Consider the following 14,446-nt stretch of genomic DNA (forward strand, 5'->3'; position numbering starts at 1 on the left):
ATGAAAGTTTTAATTATTTAAGTTTAAGACTTTATTAATTTAATTTCTTAGATGTTATAATATTTAAGATAGAATGTTCTAATTGTTGAATTTTAATTTATAAAAATGATGAGAATTTGACTTTTTAATTATATATTTTAAAATCGAATGTGTATTATTATTTTTATTATCAAAATTGATAATATTTTATTTAAATGAAAATTGTATTGAATATATTTAATAAATTATTAAAAACATATATTTAATTAAAATAAAAAAATTCACAGAAACGGAGAATAGAATAGAGAGGTGGGGACAGGGACGCCCGCCCAGTGGACATCTTTAGCTATATTAATTTTTCTTTTCTTTCATTTTGGTGCAGACTCATTCTAATCGAGACCGGTAAACAAAGAATGAAGAAAACAAAAAAATAGGAATTCGAAAAAGGACAAAAAAAACACATGTTTTTCCGAAATGGTCTAAAGCCTCCCTTTTTTCCGTAATTAGTTTAAAAAACGACATTATTTCTCCAATTAAGAAATAATAATAATAAAAAAAAACTAAAACCAAATGGTTAGTAAAGCCTAAAAAGGAGAGGAGAAAGAGTCAACGGTTTTGTTGGTTCACTCACAAGAAAGCAGGCTTCCAACAAAATTAATTCAGCTTTTTGTTTACAACCTCCATTTTCCTCTTCATCTTCCTCCTCTTTCGAAGAACACATCTCAAGAATGCAACTCCTTCTCTCCCTTTGATTTCGCAATTCAATTCAGGTCTTCAAGCTTTTTCTATCTTCCCTTTTTACTTCTACACCTTCCAATCCCTCTTGATTACGATCACATTACCCACTTTCCCACTCCCATTATTGTACTACCTTACCACACTTCGTTTGTATTTCATTTCTGGAATTTATTAGGATTCAATTGTTCGCTTTCATTTGCTTTTTTTTTTTTTCTTTTTTTTGTTCGAGTTGGGTATTTCGCACCATAGAATAATAGTTAGGCATGAATTATGTATATCTCCTGGTTGAATTTGATTGATTTCAATCGTAAATTTGAGTTTTCCCTGCAGGAAGTAATGGGTCCATTCCCATTACTTGATACAGCACTTGAAATCTTTCCGCGTTGCCCTATTATCATTCCGGCTTCTTCATATGGCAGGCGGTCTTCAAATTGCTATCACATTCTAACAACAGTTTCACCTACCAGGAACTGGTACTTGTGCTTTTACTCTGCCTGCATGTCTTCTCCCCTGGAAAAAATAAGGGGGATGAGATTTTGGGTACTCTGCCTTGATTTTTCCCAATCCATTTTCTACTTTTGTTTCGTTTCGATTACGATGAAATTCGTAATGTTAATGCAGGAAAGTCTCGTACATTGGAAACTTGCACTCTAAACCAAAAACTGTTGCCTTTTCTAGTCGGGTATGGATATCTTTTGAACCCACATTCTTTATTGTTTTCATTATTTAAATATGAATGCTAGCTGCTGTGATTGAATAGAGTTTTATGAATCATCATATTAGTCCTTAATTAAATGTTTTCTTGATTAATCTAGTAACATTGGAATGCTGCTAGACTAGATCATTTCCTGGCATGGAGATTGGAATTTGACTCATGTATTCAACTACATCTTTATGCAGAAGTGGAGAAAGTATGACGTTACTTTATGGTTGTTGGTTTTGTGACAGGACAATTCAAGTGATCGTTTAACAGATTTGGTAGATGATGGTGATGGCTTTTCAACTGGAAGAAGTGAAGTATTGGAGACTGAAGAAGATGAAATTCTTGCAGTTAAAATGGCGCTTTTGGAGTCTCAAACAAGACAAGAAGCTGTAGAGAAAGAGAGAGATCAACTGCTTGAGAGGCTGGCTCGCTATGAGGCTAAACAAAAAGAATATGTTGCTACTATATTGCATGATAAGGAATTGGCAGTTTCAGAACTCGAGGCTGCCAGATCACTATTTAATAAAAAACTTGAGGAATCAGTAGGTGAGAAGTTTTCTTTGGAGTCTAAGCTGGTCCTTGCAAAGCAGGATGCCATTGATCTTGCAGTGCAGGTTGAAAAGTTAGCCGCAATTGCCTTCCAGCAGGCCACTTCACACATATTAGAAGACGCTCAATATAGAGTATCAGTTGCAGAAACTTCTGCTGTTGAGACTTCTTATGAAATTGAGAAACAGATCAGGGATGCTACTGAAGGTTCAATGCTGTCATTTGTAGAACAATCAAAAATAGCTATCGAGAAGGCACTGGATGTGGCTGAAAAAGCTAGTGCTCATGCAAAGAAGGCTGTGGCTACATTTACTGATGAGGTATATCCTTTAGATGAGATTGCCTCTATCCAATCAGAAAATATTCAGTTGAAAGGTGTTGTCAATGAATTGGAATCTCACTTATCTCTTGCAAGAACTGATGTTGATACCCTCAAGTTGGAACTGGAGCAAGCCCGAGCACAAGCAACTGCATCAGAAATTCGAGCAAAAAATGCTGAGAAAGCATGGGTCGAATTTCAGGAGTTGAGCAGGGAAAAGACCATTCAACAGGAGGGGGAAATTAAATTGATGATGGAGAAAATCAAGAAAGATGTAGCAGACAAGAAGAAAGCTGCTTCCAAAGCTTTCAAGGCTGAGCTTGAAGGCATTAAGTCTGCCATTCATGCTGCGAAAGAAACAGCACATTCAAAAGACAATGCCTATATGAGAAGATGTGAAGCACTGCAAAGATTATTGAGGGCTTCGGAAGCTGCAACAAAGATGTGGCAACAACGAGCTGATATGGCTGAGTCATATTTATTGAAGGAAAGAACCTTGGGTATAGATAATGAAGATGCAGCTTATATTGTCAATGGTGGGCGGATTGACCTCTTGACAGACGATGAGTCACAGAAGTGGAAACTCTTGAGCGATGGTCCTCGAAGAGAGATACCTCAATGGATGGCTAGAAGAATTGGAACCATCCGTCCAATGTTTCCTCCTAGAAAGATTGATATAACTGAAATTTCAACATCAAAGTTTAGATCCTTGGACTTGCCCAAACTTGAAGAAGTATGGTCAATCGCTCAAGAAAAGCCAAAAGTAGGGGATACACTAATTGAGCATGTTATCGAGAAAGAAACAATAGAAAAGAAAAGAAAGGCTCTTGAGCGTGCACTGCAACGAAAGACCATACAATGGCAGAGGACGCCTGATAAAACAAAATTAGGTCAGCCGGCTTTATAATTTTTTTCTGTTAATGTAATCGTGAAAAATAATTAGTGGAATAAAACCTAACATTTAATTCTTGTGGACTCTGATGCAGAACCAGGAACTGGAACTGGACACGAAATTGTGGTTAGTTATCAATAATGACATCAGCAAACAGATGCATTATACTCTGATTTACATATTTAAATTCTTAAGTGTTCAAACTCAATAGTTTAGTTTGGAAATAATAGGTTTGTTGTTTCAAAATATTTTTGAGATTATCAGGTTTATGTCATGTTTCATAGTTGCATTGCACTAGATTTACTCAAATTTTAATATAAATGACCTTGTTGATTGATTTTGTTGTAGTTGATCTCTTGTTATTTAGTAAGGGATAGGTATCATATCATGCTGTACTAAAGTTTCGAGGGTATAACATGTCTTGGGCTGTCCTTAGGCTAAGAGGCTAATCAGTGCTCTAGCAGAGGAGTTAAACAAGTTAGTTGACCATGTAAGTGTGGACGATATGCATGGTGGGGAGGTAATCGTGGGCAAAGTTGAGTGTGCTAGGAGCGCAGTTCTAACTGAGTAGACAACTAAGGCCAGGTTGTTGGGGATGGTGTTGTACATAGATGCAATTGTCATGTGTTAAGGGCATAGAGAGCCTTCTAAAAGTTTGTTAATCTTCCTTATGTGACGTCCAATACAAATGATGAGAAGTTTAGAATCTTATAGGAATTTTTTCCTTTCAGTGATTTATAGGTAGACTTCCTCGTCGAAAACCTATTATTTTTTCAGTTATATAATATTCATGTTGTTATCTATCTGCACCAACCTTGACTGATGATTTTTAATGGATACCTCTTGAAGTTTCAAGGTTTCAACTGGGAAAGCTGGAGAAGACGCTGGTACCTGGAGTTAGCTACCAAAGCATCTGATTTATCTCAGTCTGGGATAACAGCAGTGTGGCTCCCACCACCAACGGAATCTGTTGCTCCACAAGGTTTGCTCCATGTCATTTTTCTTTTATATTGCTTAAGGAAAATAAAATGTCAATAAGCTCTTCAAATCTTTCATACACTTTCTAAAACTTTTTCTTCTTCCCAATTTGCTTAACATGGGATAGTTTCAATCTCAATGTCTGAGCTAAACTTTACAAATAGTGGGGAATGTTTTGCAGGTTATATGCCATCTGACCTATATAATTTGAACTCATCTTATGGATCCGAGGAAGAACTCAAGTACTGTATAGAAGAATTTCATTCTCAAGATCTTCTGGTATGTCATGGTCTGAAACTTGTCTGAAGTATTGCTTATTTATTTAATTCCACAGAAATTGAATATATTCAAGCAAGTACACATTTGTAGAATTTTATATGTTAAAACTGTTTCATCAGAGATGGGTACTAGAAACTCTTAGAAAAATACACTACTTAATTTTCAAGATATCATTGAAAAGGCAACTAAGCAGAAGATGCGTCTCTCTTCTTCTTCTTCTTCTTTTTTTTTTTTTTTTTAAAAAAAATAAATAATAATAATAATAATAACAATTTTTTTTATTGAAACAGACTTCAACTTCTGGAGTGCTGTGCCAAAATCTGTCGATGGAGATTCCTTACACACATGTTATTAACCTATATTAAGGAAATAAAACTAAGTTATCAGAAAGTTGCAAATGATATAGAACTCTGTTAGACCACCAACTGTGAACATGTAATTCTAGGAAGGCATGTAACTCCCACAAGTTAGTTATATGGTATAGTTTTTAGTGAGTTGAAAACTCCATAGGTGATTACGTAAAAAGAATGATATTTTTTTTGTTGTCTTCGTTTTTAGTGTTCAATTCCCCCCTTCTTTTTGACTAATATTATTTGAATGTGCCTCCAGGCCCTCGGTGATGTTGTACTCAATCATAGATGTGCACACAAGCAGGTTTATTCATGTCTCACAGCATCCTATTTTACTATTAGCGCCTTCTCCCTTTTATATTAATAAGATCACATCTTTCTATAAATGTGTCACGTAGGTGTAGCAATGGCATTACAACAGTTCACAACTTATCTAATACTTGAACTTGCATAATAATTGTTTGTTATTTCAATTTCTTTCTTACATTTATGTTGTAAAATAAAGTTGATGTTGGGTATGTTAAGAATAGAAGAATTGTACATGGTTTGTTCTCTGGAACTTGCACTGTTGGTAGCCACTCTATAGTAAACAGTATTGAAAAATTATTGATGGTGATGCCCAAATGGGACTAAACAGTCTTAAAAAATCAATATTTCTTGATTGAATGCGTCTTTCCAATGGATAGGACCGACCTTTTTTACTCAATTGCAGTTATTAGTTTCTTTTGGAAGTTCAGAGATATATTGTTTACGTTTATGACTTCAAAGGCTGTGTTGAATGACGCTTATATCATATGCCTGCTGTCTATCACTGATCAAAGCAGGTAGAATTTTGTAGTGATGCTAACACACCTTTTGGTGCTGCCTCAGAGAAGTTGCACCTTTATATAACTTAGTGCTCTTGCTGGTTTTAGAGTCCCAATGGGGTTTGGAACATTTTCGGTGGTAAGCTTCCTTGGGGACCTGAAGCAATTGTTTGTGATGATCCCAATTTTCAGGGTCGAGGAAATCCTTCAAGTGGTAATTCTTAGCTTTTATCAACTGATTGAACTTTGAATTCTATTATCTGAGATTTTGTGTGGATAAATAGTCAGTGTCATCTTGATCATTGACATGAAAGCAGCTGTTCCTTTAGTTGGCATGAAAAATGAAGTGCCTTAATTTATTAATTCTTTATGTTGTAATTGTTTTTAGCTCTTGATAATTTCAAGTTTAATACGGTTGCTTTATACAGAATCTCTATAGAATTGCATTATGTTTGATTTAGTGTCTTATGTTGAGAAGAATTACAACCAGCATAAGTTTGCTATCACATGAAAATTAGAATGAGCAGATATGTTGCTCACTCATATTCTGAAAGCAGCCAATTCTGTTCCATGAAAAGCTTTGGTTTGGTTATCAATGCTACTTTTTGTTTGTTTGTGATGGCTGTAGGCGACATCTTCCATGCAGCACCAAATATTGATCATTCCCAGGACTTTGTGAGGAGGGACATAAAAGAATGGCTAAACTGGCTTCGTAATGATATTGGTTTTGATGGGTGGCGCCTTGATTTTGTGAGGTAATTTCTCTTTGTAAATAATAAATAAATACTAAATTGAAGAAAAGATTCTCTGTTCATTATATTCTCCCCATCATGAAGTTTCCTTCACTCACATCCACATGTGATTAAGATAAGATGATCGTGAATCAAGCTCATACTGCTTCGAACTTTTAAATTTTTTCAGTCAGCTGGTAATAAAATCGGGATAATCTGGATCAATATTTCATCATAGTTCCAAAGTTAGTTACTATTATGCCCCAGGATATTGATTATTATTATTATTATTATTTGGTATTATAGGGGTTTCTCGGGTACGTATGTTAAAGAGTATATTGAGACTTCTAATCCTGCTTTTGCTATCGGAGAATACTGGGACAGTTTGGCTTATGAACATGGGGATTTATGTTATAACCAAGGTACTAAGTTGCTCTACATTTTTGGACTAATATTCACGAACAATTCTATTCTTAGTCTCTTGTTTTATAGGACCGTTAATACAGTCCTCAAATTCCTATAAAAAAAAAGCTTCTCTAAATGGTTACTGTAATCAAGAGGTTGTCAATAGGTCCAAGTAGATGTGTGCAAAAATTCATCGTTTCTATCTCATATCATTACTTGCGTGTATGAGATTCACTGGTTCCTTTATTTATTACAAATTTAAATACAAATGATAGTTGACACCGTCCAAGTTTAGTTTATTTGTATAATCTAGGACGTGGGGATTTTAAGTGGATGTAGTCCTATGACGACCTTACTTGAACAGGATCTGTTCTATAGGTTGTTGTTCAGTCGAAAATCGATGTCGTTGATTCGACTCCAAACCGAATCAAAAGAAAATTTATAAATCACCGAACTACTCCTATTACTACAAAAACATAGCAACAGTGGTAAGTGCAGGGTTGAACTACAGGGAGGCACATAATTAAATTCTCTCTTAAGCTAAATTTTACTGCAAAAGCGATAAAAACTGGGTTTTGGTTTTGATTGATAGAAAAATTAAATGCAAGGAATTAAATTGTAAGGGATAAATGTAAACAGGAATTGGTTCATCTAATTCTCAGATCAAGTTAGATATCCAAAGTAATTTCAATCATCGTTTTCTGCCAATTGACTATATAATTGAATTATGCATGTATAACTACTTGCTCGATTCGATTTAACTAGCCTCTACAGTGGTGGAAAACTAGCATGAATTTAACTAAGAAAGTGTCCTAATTATTAATTAAGGTCGGAAAACCAATACCCTAATTAATCTACATGCTTCTAAATTCTATTAGGTCCGATAGCGGCCATATAGAACTAAAAATAAATGCATTACGATTTAGGATTCAATTATGTCGATTAACTGTTAGGAAAGCCATATTCAATTAACCAATTTTATCTTTGAATCTAACAATTAACACATTCTAGGAATAACCATCAAATGCCTAATTTACTATTGCTACTTAGGAGATCCTAGCAAGACTAAGATTCATTAGAATGTACGATGAAGCGTGAAAAGTCAACCTCAATAATCATGCTTGAGAATTTAAATAGATTAAAAGAAAACACAATTCTAAATTACAAACATCAATTAGGGCAGAGAACTCAAGAGATTACAAAGAATTCTCAACCCAAGAACTAGATAGAAAATTACCTCATCGATTCATGGACAAACCCATGAGATATGGTCCAATCCATGCTTACAATCCAAAATTAAACTAAAATCTAACCTAAACACCAAGGAAAAAGAAGAAAACAAGGCCTCTCCTCAGCCTCCATGAATTTCAGCATATTTTTGACCTAAATTGAAGAGAGACTTTTATGCAAATTGATCGTAGCGTTGCAATGCTAGGAGGAGCGTCGCAATGCTGCCTTGCAATTGGGCTGAAGACGGAAGCGTGCGCGCGGCTGATTAGCGTCAAAATATCCGTAGCGTCGCAATGCTGATAGCAGCGATACAACGCTATCCTGCACATCAGCGTTCTGTCTTCAAGCGTTAGGCAAGCGTTGGGGCTATGTATGGCATGAGTGTTGTGACGTTGTCTTGGGGCATTTTGGTCATTTTCACTTCTTTGAAGCCCGGATGCTCAAATCAACTCCAATTTGCTTCAAATTAATCCCATTTAGCTTCAAATGCTCGGTTCTACCTCCTGATTGCTCGACACCTACAAAATAGGATAATTAACATATGACATCTACTAACGAGTCCGAGTTAAGCTAGAAATTATAGCTCTTTCTGAGAGCTATCAGTCGTACGACCGTGTCCTTGAGCTTTAAAAAAAGTGGATGTAGTCCTGTGCTAAAAACTTTCCCTTAATGTTTTTGTGATCTCTTGCCTCACACTAAGCTAATTATTCTAAACTTACTCATATGCTTAGATGCTCATCGGCAACGAATAGTTAATTGGATCAATGCCACTGGTGGCACTTCCTCTGCATTCGATGTTACCACCAAGGTATTCTTCTTTGTTTTTATGTTTCATTCCTGATTGGAAAAAACTGGTGGACGATGTGGGCCCAAAAAATGTTCAGGTGCCACTTTTTTTAGATTACTAAGTGACACATTAGAAAAAGTGTGGAGATTTATTATTATCTTTTTTTCTGGATATGGAACTGTGCTATTTATTTTGGAGTGATGAATGATGCAGTGAGTAAAACCATTTGTAAAAGATTCTGCAAAATTTTAAAATTTATACTTTGTCAAATATGTCCTCATATACAAGTCTTAAAGTATTAATTGGTAAATATAGAATTTTAATAGGATACTAGTAGCGCAATAGCATTACTGTTACTTATGGGAGAAAGGTGACCATCTCAAAAGGCCATTACTGATGTATTTTCTCCTGATATCGCAATAAAATATATGTTCAATGTTGTTTTCTTATAATAGGGATCCTACTAAAGTGTTTTCTTTGTTTGATAATCTTGTCATCTAAGTTATCGCTCCTACTCAGGGGATATTGCATTCTGCACTTCATAACCAATATTGGAGGTTGATAGACCCACAAGGAAAACCAACAGGAGTAGTGGGATGGTGGCCTTCCCGTGCTGTCACTTTCTTGGAAAACCATGACACTGGGTCGACACAGGTTTGAAACTAGCAGCGAGTTTATCATTTGCATTAGGTGACAGGCTCACTTTCATGGATAATCATATATAAATGTCAGTAGAAATGGTAATTTATACATCTGTGTCAAGTAGAACCATAATGACAACTGCTTAGAGAGAATCACTTTGTTTGATGGAAACGGCTTCTCCAAGCTTGCATTTTGTTCTGGATTTTCAGTTGTCTTTTGTTGATTTACACCTTATCTGGTTTAGATACCATTCTTTTTATATTCTCTCATGAGCTATATTCTTATACTTAATATAGCAAGTTTTCTTTTCTGTTGTTTTCTATTGTATTATATCTTCCAGTAAGTTAGAGTTTCAATAATATATTTTTGAGTAAATTTTCTCCCACAACTTCATCTTCAAGTGCAAAATTGGAATAAACTGTTATAGTTTGGTTTAATTGCCAAAGGGACCAACCATAAACCAAAGATATATGAAGTCATAAGTTCAATGCATGTTGTAGAGTCAGGGTAACCGTCCAGACTTGAATGAAGATGTGCCTAAATTTCTTGGACACTCATGGTTTCATGGTTATTAAAAAAAAAAAAATGAAAAATGTAAGAGAGTATTTTTTGGGTAATGCAAAGATTTCATTTTCCATCATTTATTTCTTGGCTGCTGTAATATTAATTATTTTCATTTTGGAAGCACCTTAACATTAAAGCTAGCCTCCATTATTTAAATTTTTCTTTACTGAGGTCTTGTTGATTTACAAGCTAGCAATTTTGAAGAAGCAGAAATTGAATTTGTCAGTTGTTTCCTTACAGGGACACTGGCCGTTTCCGCGTGATAAACTTGCTCAAGGATATGCATATATCTTGACTCATCCTGGAACGGTAAGTAAGAAGTTGTTGAATCCTAAGATATATATTCATAGTGCAAAAGTTTGGTTATCATTTAATTAGATAAGCCTCCTATTATAGACTATAACATGAAGAAGTGAAGAAGGGAGAAAATTTGGGGGCGAGAATTATTATAACTAAAAAGAGATATAGGTCATAGGGGTGTTAGGAAGAGAGTAAGGGATACAAATACTATATGATATCATCAAGAAGAAGGTGGGAAGCTAAGTATCTCTTCTGAACAACCTTATTTATTTAGTTACAATGGTATGAGTTTCTTATCAGGTTGTTGTGAGTTGTACCTTTTTATTTTTTTAGTACAACAACTAATGGGATTGAGAATCGAACCTTCGACCTTTTGAAAAGGAGGTCATATCAATTATCATTGAGCTAAGCTTATTTTGACTCTTGTTTTTGAAGCTTTATACTGTTATTTTAGATTCAGAGTGTTATGTATCAGTTGTATTTTAATGTATGGTATCAGAGACACTTGACTCGCGTCTTTTTTCCTCTAAATGGCGTCTTTGTTCTCTTCCTCTGCTTCTTTGTCTACAATAAACCACTACCTCTTTTCTCAACCCTAATTCTCTTCCGATTCCTTTACTCTCCCATGTCTTGAACCTGGTATCAACCTGACATTTCTATTTTCAGTCATGTCAGATGTCACTGCCTTCACTCTGTGATTTCTGAAATTTAATTTTGATTTGTGTTTCATTTTGCAGCCTACAATTTTCTACGACCACTTCTATGATTTTGGTATTCGTGAAATGATCAATGAGTTAATAGAGGTTCGACAACGTGCTGGGATCCATTGTCGGAGCTCGGTTAAGATATATCATGCAAACAATGAAGGATATGTTGCACAGGTTGGAGATACTTTGGTAATGAAGCTTGGACATTTTGATTGGAATCCCTCGAAGGAAAATCATTTGGATGGGAACTGGCAGAAATTTGTTGACAAAGGATCAGATTACCAATTGTGGCTGAGACAATAATACTCCTTTCCTTTCTACAATGAAAAGGAGGGATAATGTGTGTCATTCTTCAAATTGTACAAACATTGTACTTCAAGATATATATATATGCTAACCTCACAAAACTCAAAGATATATTGAAATAAGATTAGCAAATCAATTTTAATTTAATTATATTATAAATTTTTTATTTCCATAGCGTTTAAAAATTGTTTTAAATAATTGGTGGATGATAAATAATCTATCAAATTAAGTAATTAAAATAAATATATGTATTTTTAATTGTCTTGAAAGTAAAAAAACATACTTTTTAATATTAATAATAAATTCATGTTAGTTTGAGTTGACTCGATTATTTTTTGTGAATCCATGAGTCATTCCAACCAATAAAATTTAAATGAATTAAATAATGCAACAAAACCCAAGTAAATTGACAAAAGGCCCAACCCAACTCACATGAAAAACCACTCCCTCACTACTCACGCAAAAGCAACCGCACGTTGCAACCAAACCACGATTAATTGTTCGTTGCTAATGGGAAAAAAATGCGCAACTCCTTCATCTTCAACCTTCATTTTCAAACGCCTGTTCTACATCTTCATCTTCTTCTTCACCAATCGATTCTTCTCCATCTTCATTCTTCTTCTTCACCACACGCACAACCCGTCTTCTTTGTCTCACCCACGATCATCTCACAATAAGTGATCTGAAAATGGAAAAAAGAAGCGAAAGAATGGAATCGAAAAGGAATAATAGGTTTGAATTCTCACCAAAGGATCGAGCAATAAACCATCTAAAAATGGAAAGAGAAGCGAAAATGGGGAAGAGGAGGGATATGAAGAAGTTGGAATCGCATTTGAAAGAGATGGGAAACTCAAATTTGCATCGCTATCAAAAGAGATGAAATTGAGAATGGGCGGGGTTGGTGCATGCACTATGGTTGGGAGAAGAAGCAAAATGAAAAAAAATTGAAATTAAGCAATGAAAAATAGTGATAGATAATGCCTATCGTTATGTATCGTAGATAGACAATGATAATAGTCTATCATTGTCTATCTTAAACTACTATCTTGTCTATCGGTGGACATTAACATTTATTTTTTTTATCATTCAACAACATCAAATTGAATAACGTTATAGCCTCATCCAAGCAATTGTTCATTGTGTACCCACTGATCATAGTCTATCATTATCTATCAGTAAAGAAAGCAATAGTTTTCAATCATTATCTATGTTTTCTATTATTATCTATCACTAATAGACAGTGATAGACTACTATCGTTGTCTATTAATAGACATCAACATTTAGTTTTTTCCACTCAGCAACATCAAATTGAATAACGCTATAGCCTCATCCAAGCAACTGTTCCTCGTGTACCCACTGATCATAGTCTATTACTGAAAGATAGTGATAGATTACAATCGTTATCTATCAGTGATAAAAAGCGATATATTTTTATCGATAGACATCAACATTTAGTTTTTTTCCATTTGACAACATCAGCAATTGTTCCTCACGTACCCATTGATCATAGTCTATCACTAATAGACAATAATAACTTAAAGAAGATAATTAACAAAGTAAACATACGATCAAGAGGAAGAAAACGTTAGTCAATCAAATTCTCAAAAAGTTGAAGAAGAAAAATCACTGAAGAACTTAAGTTGATTCAATTTGATTGAAATTGTGCAGAGGGCTGATGGATGGAAGCAAGTCTCGAGTTGACTCAATTTGTTTTATTAGAGTTTGAGTACTTTTCTTCAAAGTTTATATGAGATTAAAAAGGTTTTGTGAGGTTCTATCAATATATATGTTGAATGAACTTAAAACAATATCTATCAGTGTCTATTTGATGTGGGTCTATCAGTATCTACCTATGATATACTATGATAGTAGTCTATTCATGTTTATCAGAGATAGACACTGATAGAGGTCTATCAATGTCTATCTCTTATAGACCGTGATAAAAGTTTATCATGATAGACAGTGATAGTAGTCTATTACTTATTGGGATTGGTGTCCTAAATCTATTGTATTTTCGTAGTTTGTAAACATTTGTAAACAAATTGTTATTAATAAAATAATTGTTATTTTATGTGCACTAACTCAATCCAATAAGCTAAGATCCTAGGTTATTTTATGTAACTAAAACATGTATGTGGAGACATACAGGTGAATCATGTTTAAGTAATAACCTGAACGGTTTGTAGTAGATGGATAAGGCTGGATACCTTATCCTGGTAACACTATGGATACGACCCGCTTTGTAATTATTAGAATTGTTATAAAGTGTTACAAATGATTTGATCCTGATCATTCATATGGAGACATATGAGTGGGGTGTCTTATATAAAAAGTTTATATAAAACCAGACCACGAAATGATTAGTCTCTTTTTTTAACACTGTTGCTAGAAGAGATTTACATTTCACTAGGATAACCATAATGTTGGGAATGTCCTAGAACTCGCAGTTTGTGTTAAACATTCTATTTGATCAATAATAATGACTTGTTGATTTTGCATCTTATTATGAAAATCCAATAAACGCATCCTTGGCTATAGTCTAAATGCTGTAACTTTATGTAGTGATATAAACAGGATCAAGTTGACAGTATGTATATGGATGAAATTGGGTATCTCATCCTGGTAACATTATTGGATGCGACCCACTCGTAGTTATTACAAGAAGTTGAAAGGTTCTACAAATGATGTGATCCACAAATTGTTCATGTTGAGACATGAGAGTGGGGGCATCCTATGCAATGAGTTTGCATATAGACTGGACCATGAAAATAGTCACTTTTTTTGTAACGACCGTTTACTGTTAAAACTGACTATTTCATTTATTATATAACCTAGGTTAACTCAATCTTAATCCTGAGCTAGCTATGAACTTCTGTTTGTTCAGGATTATCCTTTGATCTGCAAACGATGAGAATTGTCCAACAGCACTGCTCAATAAGCTTACCATTTTGGGGATAAGACCGGATGAATAGCTGGGGACATAGCTTTGCAAGATGAAATTCACTCCTACCCTATTTAGGGTTAGCAGATGGGTTGTTCTCTTAAACACTAACTCCAGGTCTTGAACAATCGGGGCCTCGCCTTCTCATGATAAGGAAAGGATTTGATTCATAGAGATTATGAATCAGAATTGTTCATTAGAAGATCAGTAGGAACTTAAGGAACAAGATGTATTCATAG

The 14,446-nt window shown here is 34.6% G+C and overlaps 1 protein-coding gene across 1 annotated transcript; it reads left to right on the forward strand.

The window, feature by feature from the left end:
* Positions 1-588: 588 nt before the first annotated feature.
* Positions 589-11,412, forward strand: LOC120082441. The gene is made up of 15 exons (XM_039037612.1): positions 589-749; positions 1,048-1,190; positions 1,339-1,399; positions 1,666-3,178; positions 3,275-3,306; positions 4,030-4,162; positions 4,340-4,437; positions 5,047-5,091; positions 5,702-5,807; positions 6,222-6,348; positions 6,631-6,746; positions 8,691-8,767; positions 9,266-9,400; positions 10,193-10,261; positions 10,990-11,412. The coding sequence occupies exons 2-15, from the start codon at positions 1,054-1,056 to the stop codon at positions 11,260-11,262; spliced, it is 2,922 nt and encodes a 973-aa protein (XP_038893540.1). The 5' UTR covers positions 589-749; positions 1,048-1,053; the 3' UTR covers positions 11,263-11,412.
* The last annotated feature ends 3,034 nt before the right edge of the window (positions 11,413-14,446 follow it).

The sequence above is a fragment of the Benincasa hispida genome, chromosome 1 (genome assembly GCF_009727055.1).
Source record: "Benincasa hispida cultivar B227 chromosome 1, ASM972705v1, whole genome shotgun sequence".
NCBI classification, from domain to species: domain Eukaryota; kingdom Viridiplantae; phylum Streptophyta; class Magnoliopsida; order Cucurbitales; family Cucurbitaceae; genus Benincasa; species Benincasa hispida.

Bases quoted from the DNA above. Each gene is read 5' to 3' on its own strand.
- LOC120082441 (XM_039037612.1), top strand. From the start codon at position 1,054: ATGGGTCCATTCCCATTACTTGATACAGCACTTGAAATCTTTCCGCGT. The intron at 6,747-8,690 runs GTACTAAGTTGC...TCATATGCTTAG, and splicing joins GGATTTATGTTATAACCAAG to ATGCTCATCGGCAACGAATA. The intron at 10,262-10,989 runs GTAAGTAAGAAG...TTCATTTTGCAG, and splicing joins TCTTGACTCATCCTGGAACG to CCTACAATTTTCTACGACCA.